The sequence below is a fragment of the Eubalaena glacialis genome, chromosome 1 (genome assembly GCF_028564815.1).
Source record: "Eubalaena glacialis isolate mEubGla1 chromosome 1, mEubGla1.1.hap2.+ XY, whole genome shotgun sequence".
Lineage (NCBI taxonomy): Eukaryota > Metazoa > Chordata > Mammalia > Artiodactyla > Balaenidae > Eubalaena > Eubalaena glacialis.
This window is the reverse complement of record NC_083716.1, coordinates 11,862,392-11,889,339: the sequence shown is the minus strand read 5'-3', so window position 1 is coordinate 11,889,339 and position 26,948 is coordinate 11,862,392. Positions and strand designations below refer to the sequence as shown.

General features: G+C 49.7%; 1 protein-coding gene across 1 annotated transcript in view; it reads right to left on the bottom strand.

Annotated features, from left to right (window-relative positions):
• Positions 1-10,921: 10,921 nt before the first annotated feature.
• The window catches only part of RGS10 (regulator of G protein signaling 10), a 36,902-nt gene continuing 20,875 nt past the window's right edge, over positions 10,922-26,948 (bottom strand). Inside the window, exons 4-5 of the mRNA XM_061192754.1 lie at positions 24,915-25,058; positions 10,922-11,233 (exon numbers count right to left, since the gene is read on the bottom strand). Coding sequence (XP_061048737.1) covers positions 11,087-11,233; positions 24,915-25,058 — 291 coding nt within the window. The 3' untranslated portion in view covers positions 10,922-11,086. The remainder of the gene's footprint in view (positions 11,234-24,914; positions 25,059-26,948) is intronic.

Sequence of the window (26,948 nt, the reverse complement as noted above, 5' to 3'; positions counted from 1 at the left end):
CGAGAAGGGAATTGGAAAAGCACTGAAGTCAAGAGCACAGGCCGCAGCCGGGACTGCTGAGAGAGGCCAGCTCCCAACATTTCAATTGAGACGTTTAAATAATTCACCAAGGAAACATTGATATTCTCATGGAAAAAGAGCCCTCAACTCCCCTTGCCTACTGAGATTGAGGGAAATGGCCTCTTTGGTGTGGAATGGGAGGGGAGAGTCAATATCCCTGGAAAACTGCAATGACAGGGTTTAAATCCACCCTGATGTTAAGTCATGCCTTGGAGATACATTATTTATGTCCCTTTCCTCTCAGTGGCTGGAGAAACTCAAGGGCAGGGCTGGCCTTGTTCATCTCTGGGTCCCACACTGCCTGGAGCTCAGGGACTGTCACATGAGATGTATTCAACCAGCACCTATTCAAGAGAACAGGTTTTCTAGAGAGGGGCATTCACAAGGCCACTGAATCACTCTATTGGCTGGATTAAGACCCAGACCTTGTTCGTTGAAACTTTATATTGTCTTTTTCCATTTTCTTCTCTGAGAGTGAACTCTGAGTCAGAGATAACCTCAGAGGATTTGTCCTAACACAGTGTCTTTGGGTTACTTACACCACCAGGGATGCTCCCTTTTTAAACAGGTACCTGAAACCCCCCGGGTCAGTTTCCCTGGGGCAGGGCTCAGGAGTGTTCGTTGCAGTAAGGTTCCCAGATGTTTCTGATGCATAGTGAGGTTAGGAAGCACTGCTCTAGGTAAGGAGGTGGTGTTCTCTGTTCATTTAGTTGAGACAAACCTGTGCTTGTTCACTTTCTCTTCTGGCCGCTTGTAATCCTTGCAGCTGAAGTTAGCAGATGCTGGATTCATACTGTGGTTCCCAAACTGCCCACTGAGGCACCCAGAGGCCACCGCAAACTGACAGGAGTGCCAGAGGATATCTTATACTTTCAAGGGAAACACAGGGATAGCTGACACTGAATTAACTCAAGGTGGTTCATGGTTTCAACACTAGATCATGCTACATTCCTTCTGATGGAGCCATATCTTTCTAAAGCTGGGTTTTCGGTGGTTGCTGTGATAAAAAGGAAGTACCGCATGAAAATCGCTATGGGACAGGATCTAAGGGTGGTGGCGTCAATCTGATTCCAAGGTTTGAGAAGCTGGCTGGAGCCCACAGGTGCACACATTCCATTAGTAAGTAATTTTGGTTATTTTTGAATGAAATAGAAATACTCTCTTTAAATTTTGATGTATGTGTGTGATTTTATAAATCAACTATGAAGTTGTTAGGACACAAATACTTATTAAATTGTTTGGACCTGTTTAATAAATGGAACAGTTAGTTTGGGGTTTGTTTGCTTAACCTAAGAACACTGAAAAGATTTATGAGACTCCAAGGGCATCGCGAACTGAGAAAATTCAGGAGCCTCTGGACTAAGGAGAAAGGTCAGCATACATAATGTTAATTTATTCTCAGAAGTAAAGGAAATACAAGCTAAATGACGCCATGAAGAAACAATAAAACAGGTCAAAAATGTGGAGCATTTTATACTATATTTAGCCTGGTTTCTTCGAAAAAGGCAATGCCATTAAACAAAAAATAAAAAAGATTGGGAGACTGGTCTAAATTGCAGAGAGACATTACAATGCTAGCTCCTTGATTGGATTCTGGTTTGAAAAACGGACACTTCAAAATGTCCTGTAGTGGGGCTTCCCTGGTGGCGCAGTGGTTGAGAATTTGCCTGCCAATGCAGGGGACACGGGTTCGAGCCCTGGTCTGGGAAGATCCCACATGCCACGGAGCAGCTGGGCCCGTGAGCCACAACTGCTGAGCCTGCGCGTCTGGAGCCTGTGCTCCGCAACAAGAGAGGCCACAATAGTGAAAGGCCCGCGCACCGCGATGAAGAGTGGCCCACACTTGCCGCAACTAAAGAAAGCCCTCGCACAGAAACGAAGACCCAACACAGCCAAAAATAAATAAATAAATAAATAAATAAAATTTAAAAATTAAAATGTCCTGTAGTTTGAGAAGTTTTAATACGGAGTTGGTATTAGATGATATTGAGAATAATTGTTCAGTTTACTAAGTGTAATAAATGTTATTACTTTAGGTGAACCATTGCATCTAATTTTCTTTAAAATAGTTTGGCAAAAAAATATGAACATATAGAGGAAACATGGCTAATAATTATTAATAATAATTAGTGGTAATTATTAACAATGATTAAATACAGACAATGGTTTTATTGTAATCGTATTTTTACTCTTCTGAATGTTTTGAAACTCTTCCTATAAGTAGTTTTCATAAAGTAACGCGTTAGTGGTAAACTGAGCAATGCAACTGGTCAGCACTGAAGAAGCAGGGATGTAAAGATACGGACGAATCCACTGAAATCCCTCCCAACTTTGCCACAAAATTGTACAAAGGCAGAATGGCACCTTAGCTGTTAACTATTTTGCAAAGTAACTATTTTCTTAATGAAAAAAATCAGAGGAAAGTCTCAAAGAGTTCTGTGCATGAAGGCGGGGCCACTTTATTCTCACTCCACACAGCTGGACAAGGAGTTGGGGACAGGGTACCGAGATCTCCATCCGTGAGAACCGAGACAGGAAATACAGAAGGTAGGATGAAAAGCACAGCTTCTTGAGAAGATGCCCTTTAAAAGCTGTCCCCCAGATGCTGGCATTGTTCTATAGCTGGACCTGGTAGTGATTCCATGTGTGTAAACAAATGTGGACAGTCACTGAGCTGCCCACTCGAGATTTGTATATTTACCGAACATTAATTATTCCTCAGTTTAAAAAAAAAGCCCTCCCCTTACCCGTAAAATAATAATGCAGCCCAGAGAGCTGGGGAGGAAAGAGTGAAATTTTAACCTCTTATCTTGGAGGCTTCAGAAATAACTACATTTCAGAAAAAACACCAGAGATAAAAGATGAGGGTTTGGAGATATACTTTTAAAATCCACCGATGAGAAAGAGAGAAATTTAATATCTCAACAATTTTAAACCTTTAAGCCTCTGTGCACAAAGCTAGTCATTTCTTGATCTCTTTGTTAATGCAGCTTTTGTACCAGGCAGTTTACTGTACAAAGTCCTGCAGTTCTTTAATAAACTCACATCAAAACATTGTTTCCAAGTGCTTAAAAGAAAATTAACAGTGACTTTAGAAATGAATGAAATGAACAAAACAGTCCTCTCCTGATGGCCTGTCTGGGTCTTTGGGGCCAGCAGAGGCCAAGGTGGGGGCCTGGGGGGAGCGGGGCCGGGGGGACAAGGCAAAAGAAAACCTCAGTGTAAACGCAGGAAGTGCCTCATCCTCCTGCCTAAACGGCTGTGGGACCGTGGCGGCTAGGAAGGGAGCCCACCTTCCTGCCACTCACACCTAGAAGCCAGGGCGGTGGCCCTGGTCAGCGGGCATGGACCTGGCAGTTCCAGGGCTGCCCCATCCCCAGACCCGGGCTCTCGGAAGGCGATTAGCACAAAGACCCTTTTACAACTGGACCTGGGGAGGGGGCACCGCAGGGCGCCTCTGTGGGGGTGGGGACCCCTCCCCTCCCCGGGGGTGGGTGTGGTGCCCAGGGCCTGGTAGGGTCCTCCCCCGCTGCCGGCCCCTCCCCGCAGAGAGCCCAGCTGCGCCCTCTCTCCATGGCTCAGCAGCTCCCCCGTGAGCCCGAGCCGAGAACTTCAGGAAAGCTGTCCCTGTGCCGGGTTCCCTCCTCTCGCAGAAGCAGAGTCGGGGACATCCTGGAAAGCACGAGGGCAGCTCCTCCCCGGGGAGACCATCATTCTCGCAGGCCGAGGGAAAGTCGCCTAGGAAACGAGCAGCTCCCCAAAGGACATCTACTGGATTCCCTTCCCTTTCCTTCAGACGCAAAAGGGCTCCAGAAGAGACCACCAGCTCCCTGTTTCACTGCTTTTTTCCCTGGTCAGACGCCAACCCCTTCTGTCAGAGACCCTCTCTCAGACTTCCTGCCCTTTAACTTGGCCACTGGGCTGAACTAGGAACCTGGCTCCAGGTTGGCAACGGAGCCCCCTCCCGGCCTTGATACCCAATCCCAGGCCCACCCTGGTCTCCCCTTCCCTCCCCAGCTGCCCTCCATGTCCTCTGGTGCTGACCCTCTCCTGCTCTGAGACCCACTCACTTTCTACATCAATCATTTGAGCAGTATTCAGATCCAGCTCCCTGGCCCTGGGGCTCTTCCTGTGTTCACTCAAATGACGTAGAGGAAGAGCCCCAGCCAAGGAGTCAGGAATTAGCCCAGACTAGGAATCTGCTACATCTTCCCTGTGTGACCTTGAACAGACCACATGACTCTGGATCATTAATATTTATTGACCCCCCCCATGGACCAGGAACTGTGCTATGTACATTATATGTATTATCTCATTAAATCTCATTGAGTCAATGTTATCCCCATCTAACAGGTGAGGAAATTTAGGCTTGGAAAGATACGTGACTTGCCCAAGATCACACAGCTAATAAACGTTGGAGCTGGGTTAGAATTTAGGCAAACTCCATGACATGATCTTAATCAAAATTCTCATGCTAGTCAATAGTAAAAAAGTAATAATAATAATAATAATAATAGAGATTCTTCCACTGCTAAGATTCTGGGGAAAGCTGCAAAATTTAATAGAAGTGGACCCACATTTTCATGTCTCCAGATGGGCCATGACCTTAACCACCTAAGAAAATTCAGAGAAATACTGACTCCAGGAGGGGAAGGGACAGCCCTCCTGGGAGACCAGGGTCTCACCTCTGTAATCACCAGGATCTGTAAATACAGATATTTACAAGGCAGCCAGTGGCACTATATTTCTTCCCCCATTCTTCTTACGAGGGTAAGAGGGGTGACATGTGGACCAAAAGCCACATACTTGCAAAGGCATCCTTCCTCTGGAGACCAAGAAGCAGCAAATTCTTTTCCTGGGAACATCTCCATCAAGCAGACATCTGTTACTCTTACGCGATCTGTATGCCATAACAGTTTAAAAAACAGAGTTTAAATGCTTAAATAAGAAGGAAACAGTTTGCCCGCGTTGCAAAATAGCATATAAACTGTGCTGGAATTAGCACAAGGGAAACATTTATCTTCCCTAGATAATCTTGAAACTGGACTTTTTTTTTTTTTTTCATGGTGTATAAGTATGTTTACTGGCATGGAAAGATGGTCATGATATATCACTAACTGGGGAAAAAAACTGGTTGCAAATACCAAACCAGACTTTTTAAAGGAGAATTTGACTCTACCTCCCTTGCTGGGGCAAAGTACTCTCTGCATATCCTGCGAGGGAAAAAGAAGAATGGGTCAAGACCAGCTGGGTGGTGGCTTTGTCCCCGAGAGAGCAGAAAGAGAGTCCCATTTTTTAGCTGGAATGGCCAAAGATTTGTCTGAGTTGAAATCTGGCCCAGCCTGGTATAGAGAAAGATGGTGGGCTGGGAGGGGCTGTGGGGAGGGGTCTAAAAGACCTGGGTTCCAATCCTGGCAGCACCAACCATGAGCCATGGTGACCTGGTGCAGGTTCAATGCCTCCAAAGGTCAGCCCCCTTTGATACAGTGGAAGCCACACCCACTGCCCAAGGCACCATCTGCACTGCACCTTGCACAATGCCTGGCACGTGGGAGGTACTCAGGAAGTGGTGGGCCTCCCAATTCTGCAATCACAAGGGTTGACCATTGCCAAAGGGCAACACTGGAGTGCCAGGCTGTGAGTGAGACCAACCAAAATTTGAGATCCTGACCCACTTGACATTCCTTTGCTCACTCAAGGAACATTTATGGAGGGCCTACCACGTGGCTGCTCGGGGCCAGGGAGTAGACCCACCTCTGGGAACTCAGTGAAACACATCCCATCCCTGTCCTTGGGGAGAGAGGTCCTAAGCTGGTAACAGAGAAATAGCCACGTGCCAGGGCTCTGAAGGCGCTGGGAAGCGGGCAGGGAGATGCTTAGTGGGGTCCTCGGGGAAGACCTCTCCCAGGAGCTGACATTTGGCCCGAGACAGAAAGGAGCCAAGGTCAGGAGGAGGCAGCCTGTGCAGAGGCTGCAGGAAGCAGCGTCCGTGTCCTGCTCACATCTGAAATGAGCTGTAGAGGGACAGAAGGTGAGCTGGGGCGGGGCTCAGCTCTCCTGGCTTTGTAGTCCTGAGGCCATGGTCATGATCTGAGCTTTCATTCTGAGCACAAAGAAAGGCCCAGAAAGGGCTTATCCAGGTGAGTAACCTGGTCATGGTTGTGCTTTTAAAAGGTGGATGCTGGATGAAGATGGGGAGGGGGTGTGGAGTGAGGAGGACTGACCTGTGAGGAGGCTCCATCGGGCAAGACACGAGAGAGGCAGCTTGGTCAGGGCCCAGGGCCGTGGAGGTGGGAAGGATGGATGCATTCAAGATAGATTGTGGAGCAGAATCTAGAGGACTTGCTGATGGATCAGACGAGAAGTCAGGAAAGGGGAGAACCTCAGGCCACTTCCAGGTCTCTCGACCCAGTGGCTTTCTGGGAGTTGGGAAAAGGTCCCCCCTTTCTCCAGGTGGATGCAACACTGTGAATGCCCCTGCAATCCCCCAGCGAGGGTACCCTGCAAGACCCTCACTCAGAGGCCCCAAGGAGGGACCCCCAGGTTTCTGCTTCAGCAACTTTGGACTTGCAAAGTTTGCAGTGCTTGTGGGAATCCAAGGAGAACCATTTGGGGACCATTTTGACAGAGATTCTACCCCTGCCCCCATCTGTGTGTGAGGTTTCTCCCCTCCCTGCCCAGACATCAGCCCTTTCACAGTGCTCACTGCAGTGTATGAGAAGAAACACAGTTTTAAAGCCCTGGAAGCTAATGGTACAACAAGACCATTTAGCACTTAAATAAATGCAAGTTCTAGAACATCCGCAGCCCAAATGAAAGTAAATAATGACAGAATGCGAGTCATGACTGCGCTTGCCGAGCATTTGCCAAGCGTATAAACAGCGTGCTCGCAAATTCAGAGCGGGGACCTGGGAGTTGGGTACCAATTCATCAGCTCCCAACTCTAACACGTGAAGGGACATATTAGCAAAATCGTAATGGGAAACGTAGTTAACTAATTCTTCATTCTCTGGAGTTAACCTGAGACTGGAATTTAAAAAGCTTATCCCCATAAGAACAGAGAGTACTCATTCTCATGTTTTTCGAATGAAATCACTTCACCGCCAGTGTCAACATGAAGCATAATTAACTCCCTGATATTTAGGGAAAAGACAAAACAACTGAGCATGTGAACTTAAGAGATGAACACAACCAGCCGGTCCTGTCCCCTCAGTCTCTCTCCCCGGGGCTGGTCACTTTCTTTCTTGCAGCGGAGTTTTTGGTTAAAAACCCCATCTCATCTCCCGACCAGCTGCTGGCAGGGTTGATGCTCCATTCTTTATTTTTTTTTGAACTGTGTATAGTATGACTTTTGTCTATTTTATGGCAGCAACGTCATAGCCTGTGGGATCTTAGTTCCCTGACCAGGGATCGAACCCATGCCTGCTACAGTGGAAGTGTGGCGTCCTAGCCACGGGACTGCCAGGGAATTCTCCATGCTTCACTCTTTAATCCCCCTACCTTCCTATAGCTAGTATTTGGCCTGGGATGTAGTAGGTGCTCATTAAGCATCTGTTGTACGAGTAAAGGAGCATCTTTACCAAAATGCCAGTATTCACCCCAGCCCTGGGCCTCCCTGGGGCCCTGTCCAGGCAGAGGATGAACCAAAAAGGGAGCTGGGGTCGGGAGATGGAAGGTTTGGTTCCAGCCTCAGACTCCACCACTCACAAGCACGTGTGAGTCGTGTCCTTTGTTTTGGTTTTCCCATCTCTAAAATGGGAGAAATAGATGTTCTCCCACTTTTTAAGGTTTTGTGTATGAAGCAATGGGAAAGAAGCCTTTGGAAAGGTGTTCTTCAAGTGTGAGGTGACCCCCGCCCTGCCTTGGAGGGGAGTTCTGTGATTGAGAAGGCAAGATGGTGCAGGAGTGTGAACTGCAACTGACTCTGAGAAAGCTGGGCGGGTCAGCAGAGTGGATCTGGAGGTATCATTAATGACTGAAAAGTCACAGAGGAAAATGTCATCAAGGTCGTGCTCTCTGCATACAGGAGATGGAGATCAGGGCACAAACTGTAGAGCCAGCAGAAATGTAAAATGTGAATAGCCTGTTATAAGGCAATAGGGAATGATGGGGCCTGTAGCCAACTGGAGATCACATTTGCGATCTGCCCAAGGCAATTGCACTGAAAGCTTTCAGACACGTGCCCCATCAAACACAACATCTATGGCCTGTGGGTTGAGATTTTGAGACCCTGCAGACTGTTGTCTTGAGCGTGTTTTACTCTGATGCTTTGACCTCTGGGTCCTGGCTGGCACTGGAAGAACTGCCCCTCCCAGTGCTAGCTGATTCTTAGAGATAGAAAACAACTGACAGATCCAGAGCTCATATCCCCAGGTCCCTTCTTTATGGGGCTCTCACACTCTGGGCCACCTGCCCTAATGACTCAGGCCCAGGTACCAGTTAGGGACAGTCCCCAAGCCCCAGAGCCCACGGAAATGATACCAACTAGCCAAATCTACCCTTTGCCCTGCCTTTTCCAAGGAAACCACAATAAAGGCTTTTGCCTACGTTTTCCTCACTCTCTCCACCTTCTGACTGACCCTGGTGATTACCCACATGGCCCTGCATGGTGTGACCTGCTCCTTTCTCTTAGAAACTATCCTTTCAATGATAGTCGTCTCCTCATCTGCTGGGCTTACCATACCTGAATAATAATAAAACCTACATTTTAGAACACCTGTGAACTGGAGCATGAATTGTCATGGCTGCTATACTCCCCCCATTGAATCTTGGCACCTAACACAATCCCTAGCACATTGCAGACACAATTTAAATATTAATCAATAAATGGACGGATGGACAGACATAGGGTGAAAGTGAAAACCTGGGTAGAAGCATCTGTGTAGGTCTGGCTACACAGATTCCCTACACTTCTGTCTCACTTCTGCAATGGCTTTAGGAAGCTGAATTCTGTACCTGCCTCAGTTCCGCGATTGGCAGGGATGCAGGCAGCCCGGCCAGAGCAAGCTGGAGGAAGTGCTGTGAGAAGTAAGCCGTGGCTGACCATAAGCAGCTCACCCTCCCACCCGCATTCAGCTTTTCAGGCAGCTCCTAAGCCAGAGGCTTTCTTCTGGCAGACAGTCTTCCAGCTAACTCTGGCTGTTTCCTTTATGTGCTTATGAAGAGCTCACCACCTCAAAGGGCCTCTGAACCCAGGGGTAAAAGGGTAAAAGCCAGAAAGAGGGTTCCCAGCCCACCTGCAGTCTCTGGGACCTGCCCAGCACAGGCTCTCAAAAGAGAGCACCAAGCAGCTCGCTCAGTTCCCTGGCACCTTGAAATTATCCTGCATCTGCGACAGTGCAGTGGGGGTGTGGGTCTGCATCCCTGCACTTTTCTGGCTAGTAAACTGCAAGTTGAGCTAGAGAACCCATGTTGTTTTTTATTCCTTACTCTTTCGAGTGCATCAATCTGCTCTGCTTGAAGATGGACTGAATTTCCCAGATGACAGGGGCCTTGGGTGTCATTCACAGCATTACTATCTCATCCCAGGCAGAGAGAAGGCATGTCGGGGATGACCTGGGGGAGGCAGAAAACCCCCTGTCGGGGGGAATCAAGCATTTGCTGTTTCTGATGAATGCTCAGTTGGGTGGTTTGGTTGGCAGCAGTGAATGGCTCCCTAAGACCATCCCTTCCCCGGGCCCAAGATGGAAGGACAGGGGGCATTCGACCACAGTGAATGGACAATGAGAATCCGGGGAACTGCCCAAGTGGTCGCCCTAGGAGAGGGTGGTCAGTAGGGTGACTATGCAAACTGGTTTCACCAAGAACAGAACCAGCGGATGCCTATTATCCCAGCGTAATGATTAAGCTCACTCCCCTTCTCTCTCAAGTGTCCCGGTTTGATTGATAAATCATACAGTCATGCTCAACAGCAGGGAATTTTGCAAATGGGAACGTCTGACTTGGAAGGCTCTCAAGAAAGAGTCTGGTTGCTTTGTTTGTACAAACAGGAGTTTAAGTTTTGGCAAACATGCTGGAGAAGGTCTGGCAACAGCAGATGGCAGGAGCAATGAGCAGAAGGGAGCTGCGCCTGACCTTGGGCTCTGCTGGGGGTACCTGGGCCCAGCAGGATTTCACTCACAGCCTCTTCACCCAAGAGGGGACTTCCAAAGACAGCATTTCCTTCCTCTGGTTGAAGTCTCAAGCCCAGAGTTAACAAGTCTAGCAAGGGGTAGGCACCAAGAAGAAAGGGTTTCACCAAATGCGCTGCAAGAGAAGGGAACATCCCCCCAACTCCATCATCAGCACGGGCCGGTGCCACCATCCCATTCAACACCACCTTGCATCACCATGGGGACCCTGAACAGTCTCCCATTTGTCTTTCTTCCCGGTTGAGATCTTGTTTCTGTCAAAATGAACTATTTATCATTGTTGCACGAAATGTCACGGATTATGGGCAAAACCAGGACAAACCCACGCGCAAGAAATAAGAGCCCTCTGATGATACCCACACGCAGCTCCCCAGATCTTTAGAGGCTGTGATGAATTTTCTTTTCCCAGCACTGAACTTACTCTCTAGAAGTATTTAACCCAAGAGGCACCTGACAGACAAACCCCCAGTGACCTGAGTTTGTCAGATCAGTTCATTCTTGAGCTGATTCACCAAGTGAATCTGTGGACACATGTGACCCACCCACAGAGGCAAGGCAAAGACTTCATAGGTAAGAGGTGGCTGTAAGTTTCACCTGGTGGCCTCACATGAAGTTTAATCAAGCTGTAAAATACTCAACTGTCCAGTGTTTTAAGGACTATTCCCCCTTTGTGTGTGTGTGAGAACTAAAACTTCAAAGCTATTTGTCTTTTTATGTAAGATTAGCCATCATGCAAAACTTACTGGTCAAGCAGGTAATAAAATACACATATCCCATGGAAGGGTTTTGCACATTTCAGTCCTTGCAGATAACAAAGAGGTTATAAACCCTGCACGGTCCTGAGAGTGAGTTCCTTCACTTCCGAAAGCTGCCAGTCTTGCCAGTGTCTTGAGGGCTCATGTATTATAAATTCTCGAAGCTCTTTTAGCTGCAGTCTGGGCATCGGGTGGATCTTCGTCCTCTTCCTCCGTTCGCTTGTGTTTTAAGAACAAGTCAGACTTTAAGAAGCGGCTGTAGCTGTCATACTTCATAAGGTTGAAGATCTAAGGGGAAAAGGAAACAAATCTGAAGGGTGAGGCTAATCAGGCTATGAATCATCCAATCAAATATTTATTAAATACCTATCACGTGCTGAGGAAAATACATGCCAAACACACAAAGAAAGTTAAAGTAAGTCGTGTGCTAGACAAGCTGGATTTCCTGGATGTTTTGGGTCATTACGAAATTATCTCAATGGAATATAAGAGCTTAGAGAGTCACACGAAACAAACCTATCTATATCTTCCACGGAAGTATAGGTTCGCACAGCACTGACTTATACCCTTGTATCAAGAGGTACTTTAAGAATTTCCACTTTATTTGGGTAGATAATACAGGGATGTATTGCTCCAGGAACTTGAGATAGCAGAAGAGAAACCATTTCTGTAGAGACGACAGTGTAAAGGCCACTGTCACTGTCATATCAGATGATGTCAATATTGTTAAGACCCCCGGAAGTCTGGCATCCAAGATCTCAAACAAACCTATTATTATGCCCAGAAACAAAATGGGGCTTATTCAATGCAGGTCAGGGAAGTGAAACGGCAGTCCTGGCGAGCAGAGGCTTCGGGAACAGGCCTTAGTTAAAGAAAATAGCGGTCAGCTGCGGAATGCAAACACTTGCTTGCTCACACAGTTCCAGGAGTGCGTCTCTGGGAAGGAAATCATTCCAAGGTCCGCTCATCAGGTGCGAGGGGAGAAACCCTGACAGATTAGAGGGCTGCCGCCTGCCTCACCGCAAGTCCTCAGAGAGTTGCCCCCTCTCTTCTCAGCCACGGTCCCTCTTCCCAGGATCCCCTCTCCTCCCACCCCATCCTTTGCCACCACCCTCCTCCCTTGCCCTGCAAAGGGGTGGGAAGAGGAGAAGCAAAAGGGAAGCGCTTTCTGGTGGTCGAGGGATACAGTCTCTTTCAAGAAATCTCTCTCCATCTCTCTCAGACCTTTCATCCGAACTTTCAGGGCATTCTGCAGACCGAAAATCCGCCCTGCGCACCCTGGTGCCTTCACTTATTGCACTACCAGTGGGCTCAACAAGTGGAAAGTTCCAGGGGTCTCTAGAATGTTGCTCACTGCCAGGCAGGGTTATCAAGTGGGTGGTAAAACGTCTTTTAAATCTGTCCTCTCTCAACAGGCACACAAACTACTTTGTAAATGAAATGTCTGATAGTGTCCAGGGACTCAGAACATCTACCTGGGGGCTGGGAGAACTGGACCTCGGCCTTGACACCTTCATTTTCCCAAGACGGCTTCAACCATGGGAGAACCGCTTAAATCATTTTGCTTTCAGCAGAGTTTGGGTTTTCTTTAAACTCTTAAACTACTGCCTGCCCTTCCCTGGGTGTCCTCACTGCTCAGAAAGACCACGCCTCTGTAAGCTCCCACCTTGTGCCTCTCCATGGCAGCCATCTATTTTGTAGCCATCTTGTAATCCTAGACTGATTTGCTAAGGTTTGGAGAAATTATTCATTAAAAAAAAAAAAAAAAAACCTCCCAGAAAATACAAGAATCATAGCCAGGGGTGAGGCGGGAGATGAGGAATGCCATTATCATTTCGTGCAGGTGTTGCCATCCCTCACCACCTGCATTATTCGGCCCTTCCAGGCACAAGAGCCCCCAAAGGGAACTTTGAGATGCCCACCAAGTTCACAGTTTGGAACGATGCTCGAAAAATGACTAATGAAACCAGCTTCGCGAGTGCCCCTCCTGGGCCCCAGCCCCGCACCCCATCCCGACCAGGTCCGCAGCGGATGGGACCCAGCTCTGCCAGCAGGATGCGGTTCGACCCAAGTGTCTCGTCTGAGTCTCCACGTGTGGGAGTGGAACATCCTGTTTGCCTGCCGTGGCTCTTCAAAGAAGAGAAGCAAAAAGGCTGGGGCTGGAGGCACCTGGGCCAGGCCGGAGGCAGTGGGGGAGGGAGGAGGGGAGGTGGCTTCAGCCGAGCAGCTGGCAGGACTCACTCAGCCTCCAGGAGATGCCAGGACACCGCAGGCTCGGCTGCCCCTTTGGCACTCCTGGCGTCAGCAAGCGTGAGGGGAGGGGGCTGCGAGCTATTTAACGAGAGCGGACGGGCCACTCCCTGCCGTGGGCGGGTGTGAGATGCCCGTGAAGGCCTTCAGGCTGGGGCTGCCCTCTCCACGAGCCCTCAACTGCTTCCAGGTGCAGCTCCTGGTGCCGCCGAGTCAGGGGGTGGCAGCTGCAGCCATCAGACTGGGACAGATTTGAAGAAGAAAAGGGATGCTGATTCCAAGAGTCTCATTTTCTGGGGCTGTGAGCTGCCTGGTATCTCTGCATGGGGTCTTCACTGCCACCGGCAAAGGGTCTCCTGGGCACTGGCCTAGGAGCTCATGGCAATAGGCAGCTCCCATCCCAGGGCTCCTCGTGGTTGGTGCTCAGTGAAGATGGCTTAGAGGATAGAGAATGTCCTAAAAATCTCTTTCAAGAAAGTGGCCAGGACTTCCCTGGTGGCACAGTGGTTAAGAATCTGCCTGCCAATGCAAGGGACACGGGTTCGAGCCCTGGTTCGGGAAGATCCCACATGCCGCGGAGCAACTAAGCCCGTGAGCCACAACTACTGAGCCTGCGAGCCACAACTACTGAGACCGCGTGCCACAACTACTGAAGCCCGCGCGCCTAGAGCCCGTGCTCCTCAACAAGAGAAGCCACCGCAATGAGAAGCCCATGCACTGCAACAAAGAGTAGCCCCTGATTGCCGCAACTAGAGAAAGCCCACGCTGCAAAGAAGACCCAACACAGCCAAAAATAAAATAAAAATAAATAAAAGTTTAAAAAACAAAGTGATTGATAAATTAAAAAAAAAAAAGAAAAGAAAAGAAAGAAAGTGGCCAAAGACCAGGTACCCAGCTGCTGACCACAGCCATCTTTATCACGGGGCAAATGGCCATGACGGAGGTCCAACAAACATTCACCCAGTGAATGAACAGAATCCATCCACTGAGCAATGACAGAGGGCTGGCAAAACAATTCAGGGTGGTACCAGCCCCACTAAGAGCACCTTCAAACCACACGCCAGGCAATGCACGGAGCATCCTCTCTAATCCTCACCGAACCCGAGGACCCCAATCACACAGGGGAAGGAAGGAGGACTTGGAGATTTGGTGTTTTGCCCCAGTGGCTGGTATATTGTCAGCTCGGCTGCCATGACAAGTACTAAGGGCTGGGTAGCTTGAAAATCAAAAATTTCTTTCCTCAGAGTCCTGGAGGCTGGATGTCCAAGATCAAGGTGATGGCAGCGTTGGTTTCTCCTGGCTTGTAGGTGGCCATCTTCCCCAGGGTCATCTGGTCTCTGCTCTGTGTGTGTCTATGTCCTAATCTCCACTCCTTATAAAGACAACTGGTCAGGCTGGAGTAGGGCCCACCCCAAGGCCCTCATTTAACGTTAGTCACCTCTTTAAAGACCCCCATCTCCCAACACAGTCACATTCTGAGGTACTGGGGCTTAGGAGTCTGACATATGAATTTGAGGGGAGACACAATTCAGCCCATAACAGTGAGTAAAAGAGGATGCAAAGAGGATGCAGGATGCAAACTCTGGCCGTCCAGCTCTCGAGCCCACATTCCTAACCTCCAGGCTATCCTGCCACTCATATGGCAGAGCAAGAGGCAGTCATTAAAAATGAAGATTGCATAGGAGTTTAACATGGAAAAATGTACGTGTTAAGTGACTGAATACAGAATTTTTAAAATGCACGTAAACTAAAAACAGTGATCCCAAATACGTTCTTTAACGAGTGCTTGTGTGTATAAGTGGGAAATAAACATCCCCAAAGGTCAGTATAGTAGGTTGAATGGTGTGCCCCCCCCCCAAATTTAGGTCCACCTGGAACTTCAGAATGTGGCTTTATCTGGGAATAGGGTTAGTTGAGGATCTCAAGATGACATCATCCTGGACTTAGGGTGGGCCTAAATCCAAGGCGTGTTGTCATAAGAAAAGGAGGGAACACACAGAGAGACACACCAAGAGAGGAAGGCCATGGGAAGGCAGAGGCAGAGACTGGAGTGATGCAGCCACAAGCCAAGGAACACCAAGGACTGCCAGCGGCCACCAGAAGCTGGAAGAGGGCAGGAAAGAGTCTTCCCTCCAGCCTTTAGAAGGAGCACGGCCCTGGCGACACCTCGGTTTCAGGCTTCTGGCCTCCTGAGCTGTGAGAGAAAAAAATGTCTGTTGTTTTAAGCCACTCAGTTTACAATAATCTATTACGACAGCCCTTGGAAATGAACACAGTCAAATTATTGATTTCACCTCACTCCTGCTTGAGCACAGAAAATGAGATGGCCCTAGGGGTTCCAGAAGGTTCCACAAAACCAGGACTCTCTGATGGGGAGGACTGGCCTCACCGGGGCTGGACCGTGACCATCCCCTGACCATGCGCCTCTCGTTGTCCGCAGGGAAGCGAAAGAAGAAGGTGGAGACCCAGGTGGGCGGGGGGGCGGGGCTGCAGGCCTGCGGAGCAGAAAACTCAAGTTGGCAGCTAAGTTGCATTCCCTACCTTTTTTTTTTTTTTTTGCCATCACAGCTGTGGCCCAGCAGGTTTCAGGTTTCGGCAGCCCCACATCTGGGGGCTGGACGCCAGGACTGTAAATTGCTTAGTGTCGTGACCTTGGGAGCCAACCCTCAGGCTGCTGGCGGTGGGACTCGAAGTGAAAACAGAGAAGGGGGTCTTCCTGCCAGGAGGTTCCCCCCACTCAAAGTCGTTATACAAGACGCCCCGCCCTCCCCAGATCCCAGACCGCGCGACTGATTAGCGTGCCCCTTTCTGCAAAGGAAAATATCCACGTGGTGCTTCAATTTGAGACTATTCCGAGTCTGCTGCTCCAGAAAAGGACTCCCTCACGGACGCATATTCATCCATATAGACAATGAGAAGCTTAACCAGCCTTGAGGGCCCCTCCGTGAAGGTTTCATCCCTGTCTCGATCAAGTGCATTTCAAGCCTAATCAATCTTTTAACCCGTCTTAGGGGACAAGGCCATTAGAGACCTAAACTAAACACGCATCCTACCTCCTCTTCAAAGCCCTCCACCATGTTATTTCAACTGGGTACCAGGAGGAAAAAACATGAATCCTTTACTGCAACAGAAAATTTTATTAATGGGATTTCATATTTGCTTCAAGAACCTGGTTTAGTTTTTACATGAAAAGGACTGAAAGAACACATAACTGTCCATGAATTGTAGTTCTAGAATGCAACTGCACACCTAGACCTCAGACATGCTTTCACACCACACGGACAGACACAAAGCGTGAAGAAAACCAGCCTCCACATCCAGCCCTCAGGCAAGGATCAGCGGGGCGCTGCAGAGGCTGCTGGGGCCAGGCGCAGATGGGGACGTCCCCACCCCTGATCAAAGATCATCGCCCCCTTTGGGGATGGGGGAATGGGGTGCGCTCCCCCAGGGGATGGGGGAGAAGGCCTGAGGGCAGCTGGCAGAGAGCAAGTAAGAAGATAAAGCTCAGGTCAGCCCTTGTCCCAAAGCACCAGGGAAGGCCACACAGAAGGTTCTGTCACCTAGACAGTGCTCTTGCTTCCTGGACAGGCCCCCCGCCGAGGTGGACGCCGTGCCAGGGTGAGAGCAGGAATCCAGGAAGAGGCCAAACACGGACAGAGACAGAGACCCCTGCCCGGGGAGCAATCCCCTCGCACACCCATGGGTTTGGTGCTGTCTCACTGCTGCGGGGTGGGGAGGGGGCGATTTGTCCACTTGTTCCTGGAGTCCTTAATACTCAAATCCAAAGCTGAAATGACATGCTTTCTACGTGGGGTGAAGGCGTTTTATTTTCGCCTTTGGCCATCAGGGAGAAAGTTCAATGCTATCTGGCACCCGTCCCCCACCCCCTCTTCTTCCCCTAAACACCATTTTAAAGTTGTAAAAAAAAACACAACAAAATAAAAGTATTTTAAATGCTGTCCTTCCCTCCCCACCCTCAGAAGCCAGAGGGCCATGGCAAACGCCAGGATCCAATGCTCCTTCCACTTGAATGAAAACCCACGAACCGCTCTTTCTGGCTTTGCCCGTTGGAACACGTCATTCTCTGGACTGGCCTTGACCGTTGAGAGCAAAAGGCAGCTGGCACCAAGACTGAGGTGCCCAGTAAGTCCGGTTCCAGCTCCCACCGCACGCAGACTTGGAGAATCGAGGGGCTAGGGTAGGGAGTGGACTCCTAGACGACCCCAGTAGGCGTGGCAGCCCCTCCCCCCCACCCCTGGGTCCTCACCAGCTGGCCCAGCCCTTCTTACTGAGGTCTACAAAGGAAGCGCTTCTCATTTCTTGGGTTCTGGGGAAATTCAAAGAAACAACACTGCTAAAAAGGGGCCTGGTGCATGGTTCCTTTCGCTGTCAAGGATGTGGCTGGGAGTGCTGACATCTCACTGAAGTCTTTCGATTTTTTTTAAACATCAGAGGTTGAGGACTTCCTTTTCAGGGGAGAAAACCACCTCCACTCTGCCCTCCCCAGACCAGACGTAGCACCAACCCCGAAGCCTGGGTGAGGGCATCCTGGCAACACTCAAAATCTGCAGTAAGTGTAGGCACTGGGGTCCCTAAGATTTATGGAAGAAGAATGCCCCCCTCAAACCTGCAGGCTTCTCTTTCATGGTCCGAGAGAGCAATCACCTTGACCCTTCCCTCTTCTCCAATCTCCTTGCTATTCCAGGGAACCCATCATTCTACGCTGTGGAATTCAAACCAGAGGCTTCAGAGCAAGAAAGGTGTGTAAATTGGCACCCAGAAACTTGCAGGAGCAGAATTCTGTTTTAAATCTTTCATATGGCACAACCTCAAGTCACTGAGGAGATTTCAAAGTGTTCCGTTTCAAACCTTCGGGGAAGGGTCTGGAAGGATACACAACGTAAGGCAGAAAGTGAGAGGGAAGAGGCAGGAACTGGGGGATTTTAGCTTTTCATTTCATCTCCTCCTGGATTATGTGAATTTTCTTCTCTTCATCTTAACAATGCATGTAGTAATTTAACAATTAAAAATAATTTAAAAAATTAACTTGTCCAGAATCCTGGGCAAGGCAGTAACAGGATGTGCTCGTGGCTAGTGCTGGCTTAGCGGGTTCCTGTGCTGGCCTTCCTCCCTGGAGTTCTAGCCATGTAGCTGAGCAGGACACATGTGTCCAGGCCACCAAGCTGACAGGGCCAGAACAGACCGGCGTTGTCATTTCTTGTACATGTTAGGCTGCTGTGACTAATTTGATCCCTTCATGTCGTGGGTCACTCTCAGTGCCTTAGTGACTGATGGGAATATTCTAGAATCAGCCAGGGCTGGAGGTACAGGAGAGCACAACTGAGCAAGGGAGGCGAAGGTGGGAAAGGAGAAGAAGGTAAGAGCGTTGGTTGGTCTTTAATCGCCAAAGACCATGCTGCTGTCCCAGCGCCCAGGAAAGGAAGATGGCGGCACAGACCAGAAGGAGAACAGTAAGAACAAACACCACTGCTTCCCGTGGATCATGGGCCTCAGTGTGGCAGGAAGAGTCCGGCTGAACCAGAAGCGCTGGGTTCACGCCCCGTTTCCCCTCTTCCAGCTCTGGGACCTCAGGCCAGTCAGGTCACCTTCCCCTCAAGGGAACTTTCTCCCATAAAGTGAGGTGCCAGGTTCCACCTTCCCCAAGACTACTTGATAGTCAGATGAGATGCACACACAAAAGCGCGGTGTAAACTGTGAAGAGGTTCCGCCTTAATGTTTTCCCAGAATTCACTGAAGTGTAGAAAACTGACATAGACATTATTTGGTGCTTTTTAAAAGGTGGGGACCCAGCCAGGGTAAGGCACGTGGATTCTGCTACATTTCTGAAAGTTACGTTGAGCCAGGGTTTCTCCACCTGGGCACCACTGACGTTTTGGACCAGATACGTGTGTGTGTAGGGGGTCGTGGCTGGGGGGGCGGGGGACGGTCAGGGCTGTCCTGTGCATTGTAGGGTGTTTTGACAGCAACCTGGCCTCTGCCCATTAGGTGCCAGGAGCGCCCCCCCACTCCGATCATGACAACCGAGAATGTCTGCAGACATTGCCCCATGTCCCACGAGGGGCAAAATCACCCCCAGTTAAGAACTACTGCATTAAGACAATTTAAAGGACATGCACAGTTAACACCTGTGGAGGGCTGGCTGCACGCCAGGCGCTGCACCAAGTCAGTGTTTCACAGACATGAGCGCATTTCATCCTCACAACTGCCTTACCATAACCTGCATTTCACAAATGAGGAAACTGAGGCTCAGGGAGGGATGGCATCTTAGCCAAAGTTTCAAAACTGCTAAATTCTAAAGTCAAAGAAAAGTCCGCTCTACGGAAACAAGGTTATGGCCATCAGGGAGCAACTTTTTAAAATGGGGCATTGGGACTTCCCTGGTGGTGCAGTGGTTAAGAATCTGCCTGCCAATGCAGGGGACACGGGTTCAAGCTCTGGTCCGGGGAGATCCCACATGCCGCGGAGCAACTAACCCCGTGCGCCACAACTACTGAGCCTGCGCTCTAGAGCCTGCGAGCCACAACTACCGAAGCCCGTGCTCCCCAACAAGAGAAGCCACCGCAGTGAGAAGCCCATGTACCACAACGAAGAGTAGCCCCCGCTCACCGCAACTAGAGAAAGCCTGTGCACAGCAAAGAAGACCCAACGCAGCCAAAAATAAATAAGTTAATTAATTAATTAATTAATTAATTAAATGGGGCATTGAAGGCTTGTGGACTGTTTTGCTGCTTGGAGAGGCAGCCGTGTTTGCCGAAAGCCCCACGTTAACCGATGAGGCCACAGAAGCCACACCAAGAAACAGGACCCACCTGGGGTCAGATGGAGGCAGTCCTGGAACATGAGCTCCCACTTCCCCCTCCGGCCTAACTTAACATACGGTGACAGTGACAGTAAATCTGAGCTCAGCGTCCAGGAAGTGATGGGCAGGGAGGGGTAAGGGAGGGGGCAGGGGGTTAGGTCATCCGGGTACAAACAGTGAGCCATGGTCAGGAGACTGCGGGTTCGCAGCTGAGTTTCTAGTAGCAGAGATGGCTCTGCACCGAGTCATCTGCATTCTCTTGCCTGGCTGATGAGGGACGGGCACAGCCAGAGCTGGGGATCAGAGCCAAGGTGCCTGGCTTTCAAGAGGACCAAACCTTATGAGCCCAGCCGGTACACTCTATAAATAGTCACCGTTGAAATTAAACTGGTTGCCATGGCCTCAGGGCCTAACCCCAGCCAGTTCCTCCCAACTTAGCTTCTTCGTCTCCCTCCCTCACTCCACTGCAGCCACATACCCAGTGGATTCCTGCCCCAGGGCCTTTGCAACTGCCATTGGCTCTCCCTGGAAGGTCCTGCCCCCAAGTCTTCTCACCCAGCTCCCCCTTGCCACTCAGATCTCAGGCATCTCTTCAAGGAGTCCTCCCTGACCACTAGACCCAAAATAGGCCCCTCTCGGTCACTCTTAGCCCGTCATCTGTTGTACCCCCTTCTGAGCATTTATCTCTGTCTATCCTCTTGGGTGGACAGGTGCTGATTTCCTCACTGCACACACAGTTCCTAGCACAGTTCCTGGTACATAGGAGGCCCTGCATCAATATTTATAGCATAAAGGAATGAAAGAAAAAACAAGTTCACACACCAGCAAATCAACCAGAACTGAACTAGACCTCCCAGGGGAGTTTTTAAGACAAAAAGCCACTGCAGTGAAGTGCAATTCATTGAAGAAATCAGCTCTTTGTACGATCACCTCCTCCTTCCTGCTTCCCACAACTTAAAATTGTCCAACAGCAGCCTTTGACTGTAGGTTAAAGTTCCAGGGAGATGCCCTCAGTACTACCCTCACCTCACCTGGCTTTACCTGCACGTGCCGGGCACACAACTGGGCCACGTTGGCAGAGCAGGATTAAATCAGAGAACAGTCTCTCTAATTATGAATTTTCCAGGTAACAAAGTTTTAAGCCCCAAAACTTCTCTTTTTTTTTTTTTTTTTAATTAATTATTTATTTATTTATTTTATTTATGGCTGTGTTAGGTCTTCGTTTCTGTGCGAGGGCTTTCTCTAGTTACGGCAAGTGGGGACCACTCTTCATCGCGGTGCGCGGGCCTTTCACTGTCGCGGCCTCTCTTGTTGGGGAGCACAGGCTCCAGACGCGCAGGCTCAGTAATTGTGGCTCACGGGCCTAGTTGCTCCGCGGCATGTGGGATCTTCCCGGACCAGGGCTCGAACCCGTGTCCTCTGTATTGGCAGGCAGATTCTCAACCACTGCGCCACCAGGGAAGCCCCAAACTTCTCTTAAGATATCATTTATAGGGACTTCCCTGGTGGTCCAGCTTTAAGACTCCACGCTCCCAACGCAGGGGGCCCGGGTTCGATCCCTGGTCAGGGAACTAGATCCCTCAGGCCGCAATTAAAGATCCCACACGCTGCAATGCAGATCCCACGTGCCTCAACTAAGACCCGGCGCAGCCAAATAAATAAATAAATAAATAAACAAACAAATAAATAAATAATTTTTTTAAAAAGATATCATTTATGATGAAATTCTTATTAAAACGCCTAACACATTCTTCAGTGAACACGCTGACCACAATTTAAGTTTTGCTTTATAATCTGGGGTCATCAGGATCACTACTTGCATCACCATCCTGTAGCACAGGGATGCCCCCAGTGCGGTGTGTGGGGCGGTGAGATTCCCCACGCTCAGTGGTTCCCAATCACTGTGCTGTGGTTTTGTGTTTAGTATCATTTTTCTGCTTCCTCCCTGGTTGTCAGCCATCGCTTCTTGCTGCCCCTCACTCCACAGCCTCTACCAGCACTTCAAATGGGCTGTGAACTGAAAAACCAGAACCTGTTAGAACTGTGTGTGAACCAAGAATCAACAGGACCTGAATGTAGACCCGAGAAGCTCTCCTTTAAATGAGATTCGTGGATGTCAGGTCATCTCATCTGATGCTCAGAGAAGATCTTCCCATCCTTCTAGGCTCCAGCTGTGTCCCAAAGTCCACGCTGCCCTCTCAGCAGCCTCCGGGGCTCGGGGCACTGCCTGCCGTGGGAAGGGGCTGAGGCCCCTGGAGTTTTCCTGGCGAGCCGGTGCTGAAAGCAGCCTGCTCAGACAGCTCGGTGATAAAGCCAAGTGGCGCTCAACAAAGCCAAAGCCGCTGAGGAGGTTTTTAAGTTACGTGAAATCTTGTGGTTCCAAACATGCTCCCCTCAGCTCCACTCTCCTTCACTTAGGAAAGCAGGGCTCTTGTGAGGGCCTTCGGGGAGCAGAGACCCATAGACTCTGCTGAGCACACATTTTGACAGTTGCCAGCAAGGGCCCCAAGAGGCAGAGGTTTCTGAAGTGAAACAGAACCCAGAGGCCTTCGCAGGGACTCACCGTGGACTCAGCTCAGATTCCAAATACCTTCTTTCCACCCAATTATGCCCGAGGAAGATAGTTAGTACCTCTGTCTTCCCTCAAATAAATGACTTTTAACAACAGGGTATAAAAGTACTTTCTTTACAGTAAGTAGTTTGAACTGCATTGTGCCACATTTGTTAGATATGTGTGCACATGCATATTTATAGAAAAAGAAATGATGGAAAGTCTAGACATTAAATGTTATCTCCAGGCATAAAATTATGAATTGTTTTTAATCCTTTATATTTTGGTTTCCCAAGTTTCTTTTGTTGAGCATGTATGATTTTTCTAGTTAGGTCTATAAAAGTTATTTTAAAAATATTTTGTCACTTAAAAAAATTGTCCTTGGTCCCTTGTATTTCCTCCTTTCTGCACCAGCTAAACCTCCCACAGTCTGAATCCAACGGGGGTGCCCTGGTCACAAAGGCCTAGCTCCATTGTGAGATGTGTCGCAGGCCTAACACAAGGAGAGCTGGTGGGACAGGAGAGCTGTCCCACCGCGTGGAGAGACAGCAGCCCACCTCGTCCCTTGCGGCTACCTTGCCTTCTGCGATCCCAGAAAAGGATTGTATTCACGTGGCAACCCCTCTGCTCCAACCGGTCTCATGCGGCTTTGAGGAGCCGTGAGGGGCTGCCCACGAGGCCGGGACAGCTGCACAGGCTGTGAGTGTGTGCGGAGTACAGTCTTTGAAGGCAGGTGCATCGGCCTCCAGCACACCCTGTACCTATGGGACTTTGTGCTAACAAACCACTTAGTCTCCTTGAACCTTGCTTTTCTCATCATCAAAATGGGAATACTAGTACTCACTGGAGATTAAATGAGATAATATATGCCAAGGGGGCACAGAAGGGCACCCCTGAAGTGTAGATATTGTTCTTATTGAGAATACCTAGAACACAGGGGCTTCAGTGCAGGTTCTCAGTCCTGGCTGCATTTCAGAGTACCCTAGGAAGTTTGTAAAAGATTCTGAGGTCCGGGTGGGGCAGATACCCCCGTGTGGCTACAGACACAAGAACTGCCTTTAACCATGCATTCCTTTCCCTCCACAAATCCATGTCCATGGCATCCCTCCCATTGGCTCAACATCACCACCTCCAGGAAGCCCTCAGCAAGTCTCCCATGCTAACTGGAGTCCCTTCAACACTCAAATTTGACTTAGAATTCATGTGGAATTTGCACTTGCCACTGTATCAACTGGAAAACATTCTCAAGCTAATATTTTTATTTTCTACCTGTCTATTTGTTTTCTATCTGATGCTGAGCAAATGAGGCCTTCTGCATGCTGGAACATGGCTCTGGGCTCTGTGCATACTCCAGGTGATCAAAAAAATGCCAACTGATGCCGTGGACCAGTGGTTTTCAAAGTGTAGTCCCAGGACCTGCAGCATGAGCATCACCTGGGAACTTGTTAGGACGGCAAGGTCTCAACCCACCTGGGAACCATCAAGTCCAGGGGTTAACTCTGGGGGTGGGGCCCAGCTTCTGTTTTAACAACAGGTGGCTCTAGGCTTGCTCATGTTGGAGGAGTGCTGAATTAAGCTAAGAGCTGGTCTCCACTTGTGTGCCAAGTAAGGCCTTTGCTTCCCCAATAAGAACAGGGCCAGCAGAAGTTTGAAATCTGTCAGTGCTCCATGGTCCACATGTGTGCATACAACATTTCATAAGAACAGAGCATGCTGTGAACAGTCACATCTGCAAATTCATGCCTAAAAAAATCTCTGCAATGCAGTTTCACCCCTCTTGCCTATTTTACTGCTGGCATTCCTCATACGAAAATTTGCCAGAACCCTAAAGTTTACCCCTTCTAGGTCCATTTTTTTAAACCTAACTTTTCCTGCTTTAACTGGACTACGTTGGCAAAGTGGACTACGGGGCCAGCTGAAGTAGGAGGCGATGTTTGCACAAAAGCCCCAGGCTCCCCGCCACTCCGAGTCCACGTGCTTTTGCTTTTCTAGATTTTTCTGGCTGCTCCTACCTTCAGCGGTTACCACTCGTTGCTTCCTCAGTGTGGGTTCCTCAAATAGCTCCAGCCTCCCTTCTCATCTGGTTGAGAAGACAGATAACCCTTTTCGGTCAAACTACGTGTAGACCAAGAGTAACGAGGCCGGAGGGCCGCTCCAATGGGTCAAATCCTGGGCCTGGCAGGCCAGCCTGCTCTTTCACCAACCACGGCCCCTTCACATGCCGCAGCCTGCCCAGTCGGGTGGGACGGCTCCTAGGGTGTTGAACATTTGGTTTTAACTGAATTCTTCCAGGCTGGGAAGAAAATGCCCGTTTTCAAATCAAGGTGCATGTAGGGAAGTCAGGTTACCTGTTCCTGGAGCTTCTGGAACATCAGTGGGTGCGGTTCCTCCAGTATCGTCTCACTGAGCCGGGACTGGCCCTCGACGTTGACTTGTGAAGAGGCCTTGCTGGACAGAAAGGTCATGTAGATCTCCTTTGCCTTTTCCTGCATCTGGGGGAGACACGGAGAGCCTGTTATCGGCGAGCACAGCCCTTCCCGGCCTGAGCCCAGAAGGAGCGCTGCTGTAAGAGCCCTGGGGGATCTGGCTGTGGCTCCAGAGCTGAGCTGGATGGGAGGTCGGGGGGCGGGGGGGGGCTCATGGTCGGCCTGGCCCCTTCCCCTGCTCTTCCATGCATCTGTAGGCCACATGTCCTGTCTCAAAACCGCTACACTATCCATTCCGAAATGATGTCGGAAAGAATCCCAGCCCAGAGTGAGGGACGTTCAGTAGCATTCACAGCCATCCCGTGAATGCTCCAAACCAAGGCCTCGTGGGAACAGTATTCAGCAATAAAAAGGAATAAGGTACCGACACGTTCTGCAACATGGATGAACCCCGAAAGCACTATGCTCAGTGAAGGAAGCCAGACCCGAAAGGCCACACGTTCCATGATTCTGTTTCTATGAAATATTCAGAAGAGGCAACTCCATAGAGACAGAGACATGAGTGGTCAGCTGGGGGAGGGGGAAACGGGGAGTGGCTGCTTGATGGGTAAGGGGTCTCTGTTTGGGGTGATGAAAAAGTTCTGGAACTGGATAGTGGTGATAGCTGTGTAACACTGTGAATGTATTTAATGCCACTGAACTGTACACTTTAAAATGGTTAAAATGGTAAACGTGAGAGCCCTAAAAAATGGTCAGCGTGGTAAGATGTATGTTGTGTCTATTTTACCACAATACAAAAAAATCAAGTTAAACCATGAACACATATCCCAACCAGTGATCAAGCCCCTACTATGTGCCAGACACATGCTAGGTGTTTTACAACTATGGTCCCATTTCCTTAATCCCTTGGGCGCCCATAAAGTGCCATTTTTCCTGTTAGTGTCACATCCCTGATGAGGACACAGAGGCCAGGAGAAGTGACGTGGCTTATCCAGGGAGCCTACAGGGAGACATAGGACCATCTGACTCCAAAGCCTGGCATTTCTGCTCAGTTCCACGCCTGCGCAATACATTATCCCCCCAGCAGGCGATGCACTGTCAGCCTTCCAGGGCTGGGGGTTGTTTTCAGGGAAGGAGGTATGAGAATTAGCAAGAGAGAGAACACTTGCTGCCTGCGCAAGTGCCGTCGGGCCGGAAGGCATCAACCCTAAGGAGGCACTGCCCTGGAAGGGCTTGTCAGCGGGGTTCGAAAAGGTGTGCACATCTGCACTTAGGTTGCACCAAAACCCAGCAGTGGCTGGTACAGGAATGCTCTCATGGCGAGTGCTCTTAAACACAGCAGGCCTCTGTGCTGGGGTCCTGCAGGGCGTCCCCTGAGGATTCTATGTTCTCTGACTTCCTGTGCTGGCACCTCACAGGTGGCAAATATGGGGGTTTTCTCCAAACATTAGAGCCTCAGTATTAGCTCACCCTACAGAGGAAGCCAGACAACAAATGCCTCTGACATGGAGCCACGGAGCTATGATTTGCGGGGGGATGCAAGGAGGCTTTTCGGGGTCTGCCTAGAAACCGCCATTCTCTCCAGAGAGCCCACCTGGGGCCTCACACGTGCTGCAGAGCTTGGCTTGGGAAACCCCAGGCTCTGAAACCCTTTGGCCTCATGGAAACCACCAGAAGGCTTCAATAGCAGGTGCTTGAAAGAAGGCGAAAAGCAGTCCTTTAACTCCTTTAGGTACCGGGACTAGTTGACAAACGACCCCATGAGACGGAGGCCTGACCACCTGCCATCCCCCCAGAAAGAAAGCCTTGGCAAGATGTGCAGGAAGGGGGGCCTTAATATGGCTACTCCAGGGGACAGGCCTGGAGACCGCTGTGGAGACCTGGATGGGGCAGTACTTTGGGGCCACCCGCCTCTTGAAGACCCACTCCCTCCAGGAAGCCATGAGCTTCCCTCCC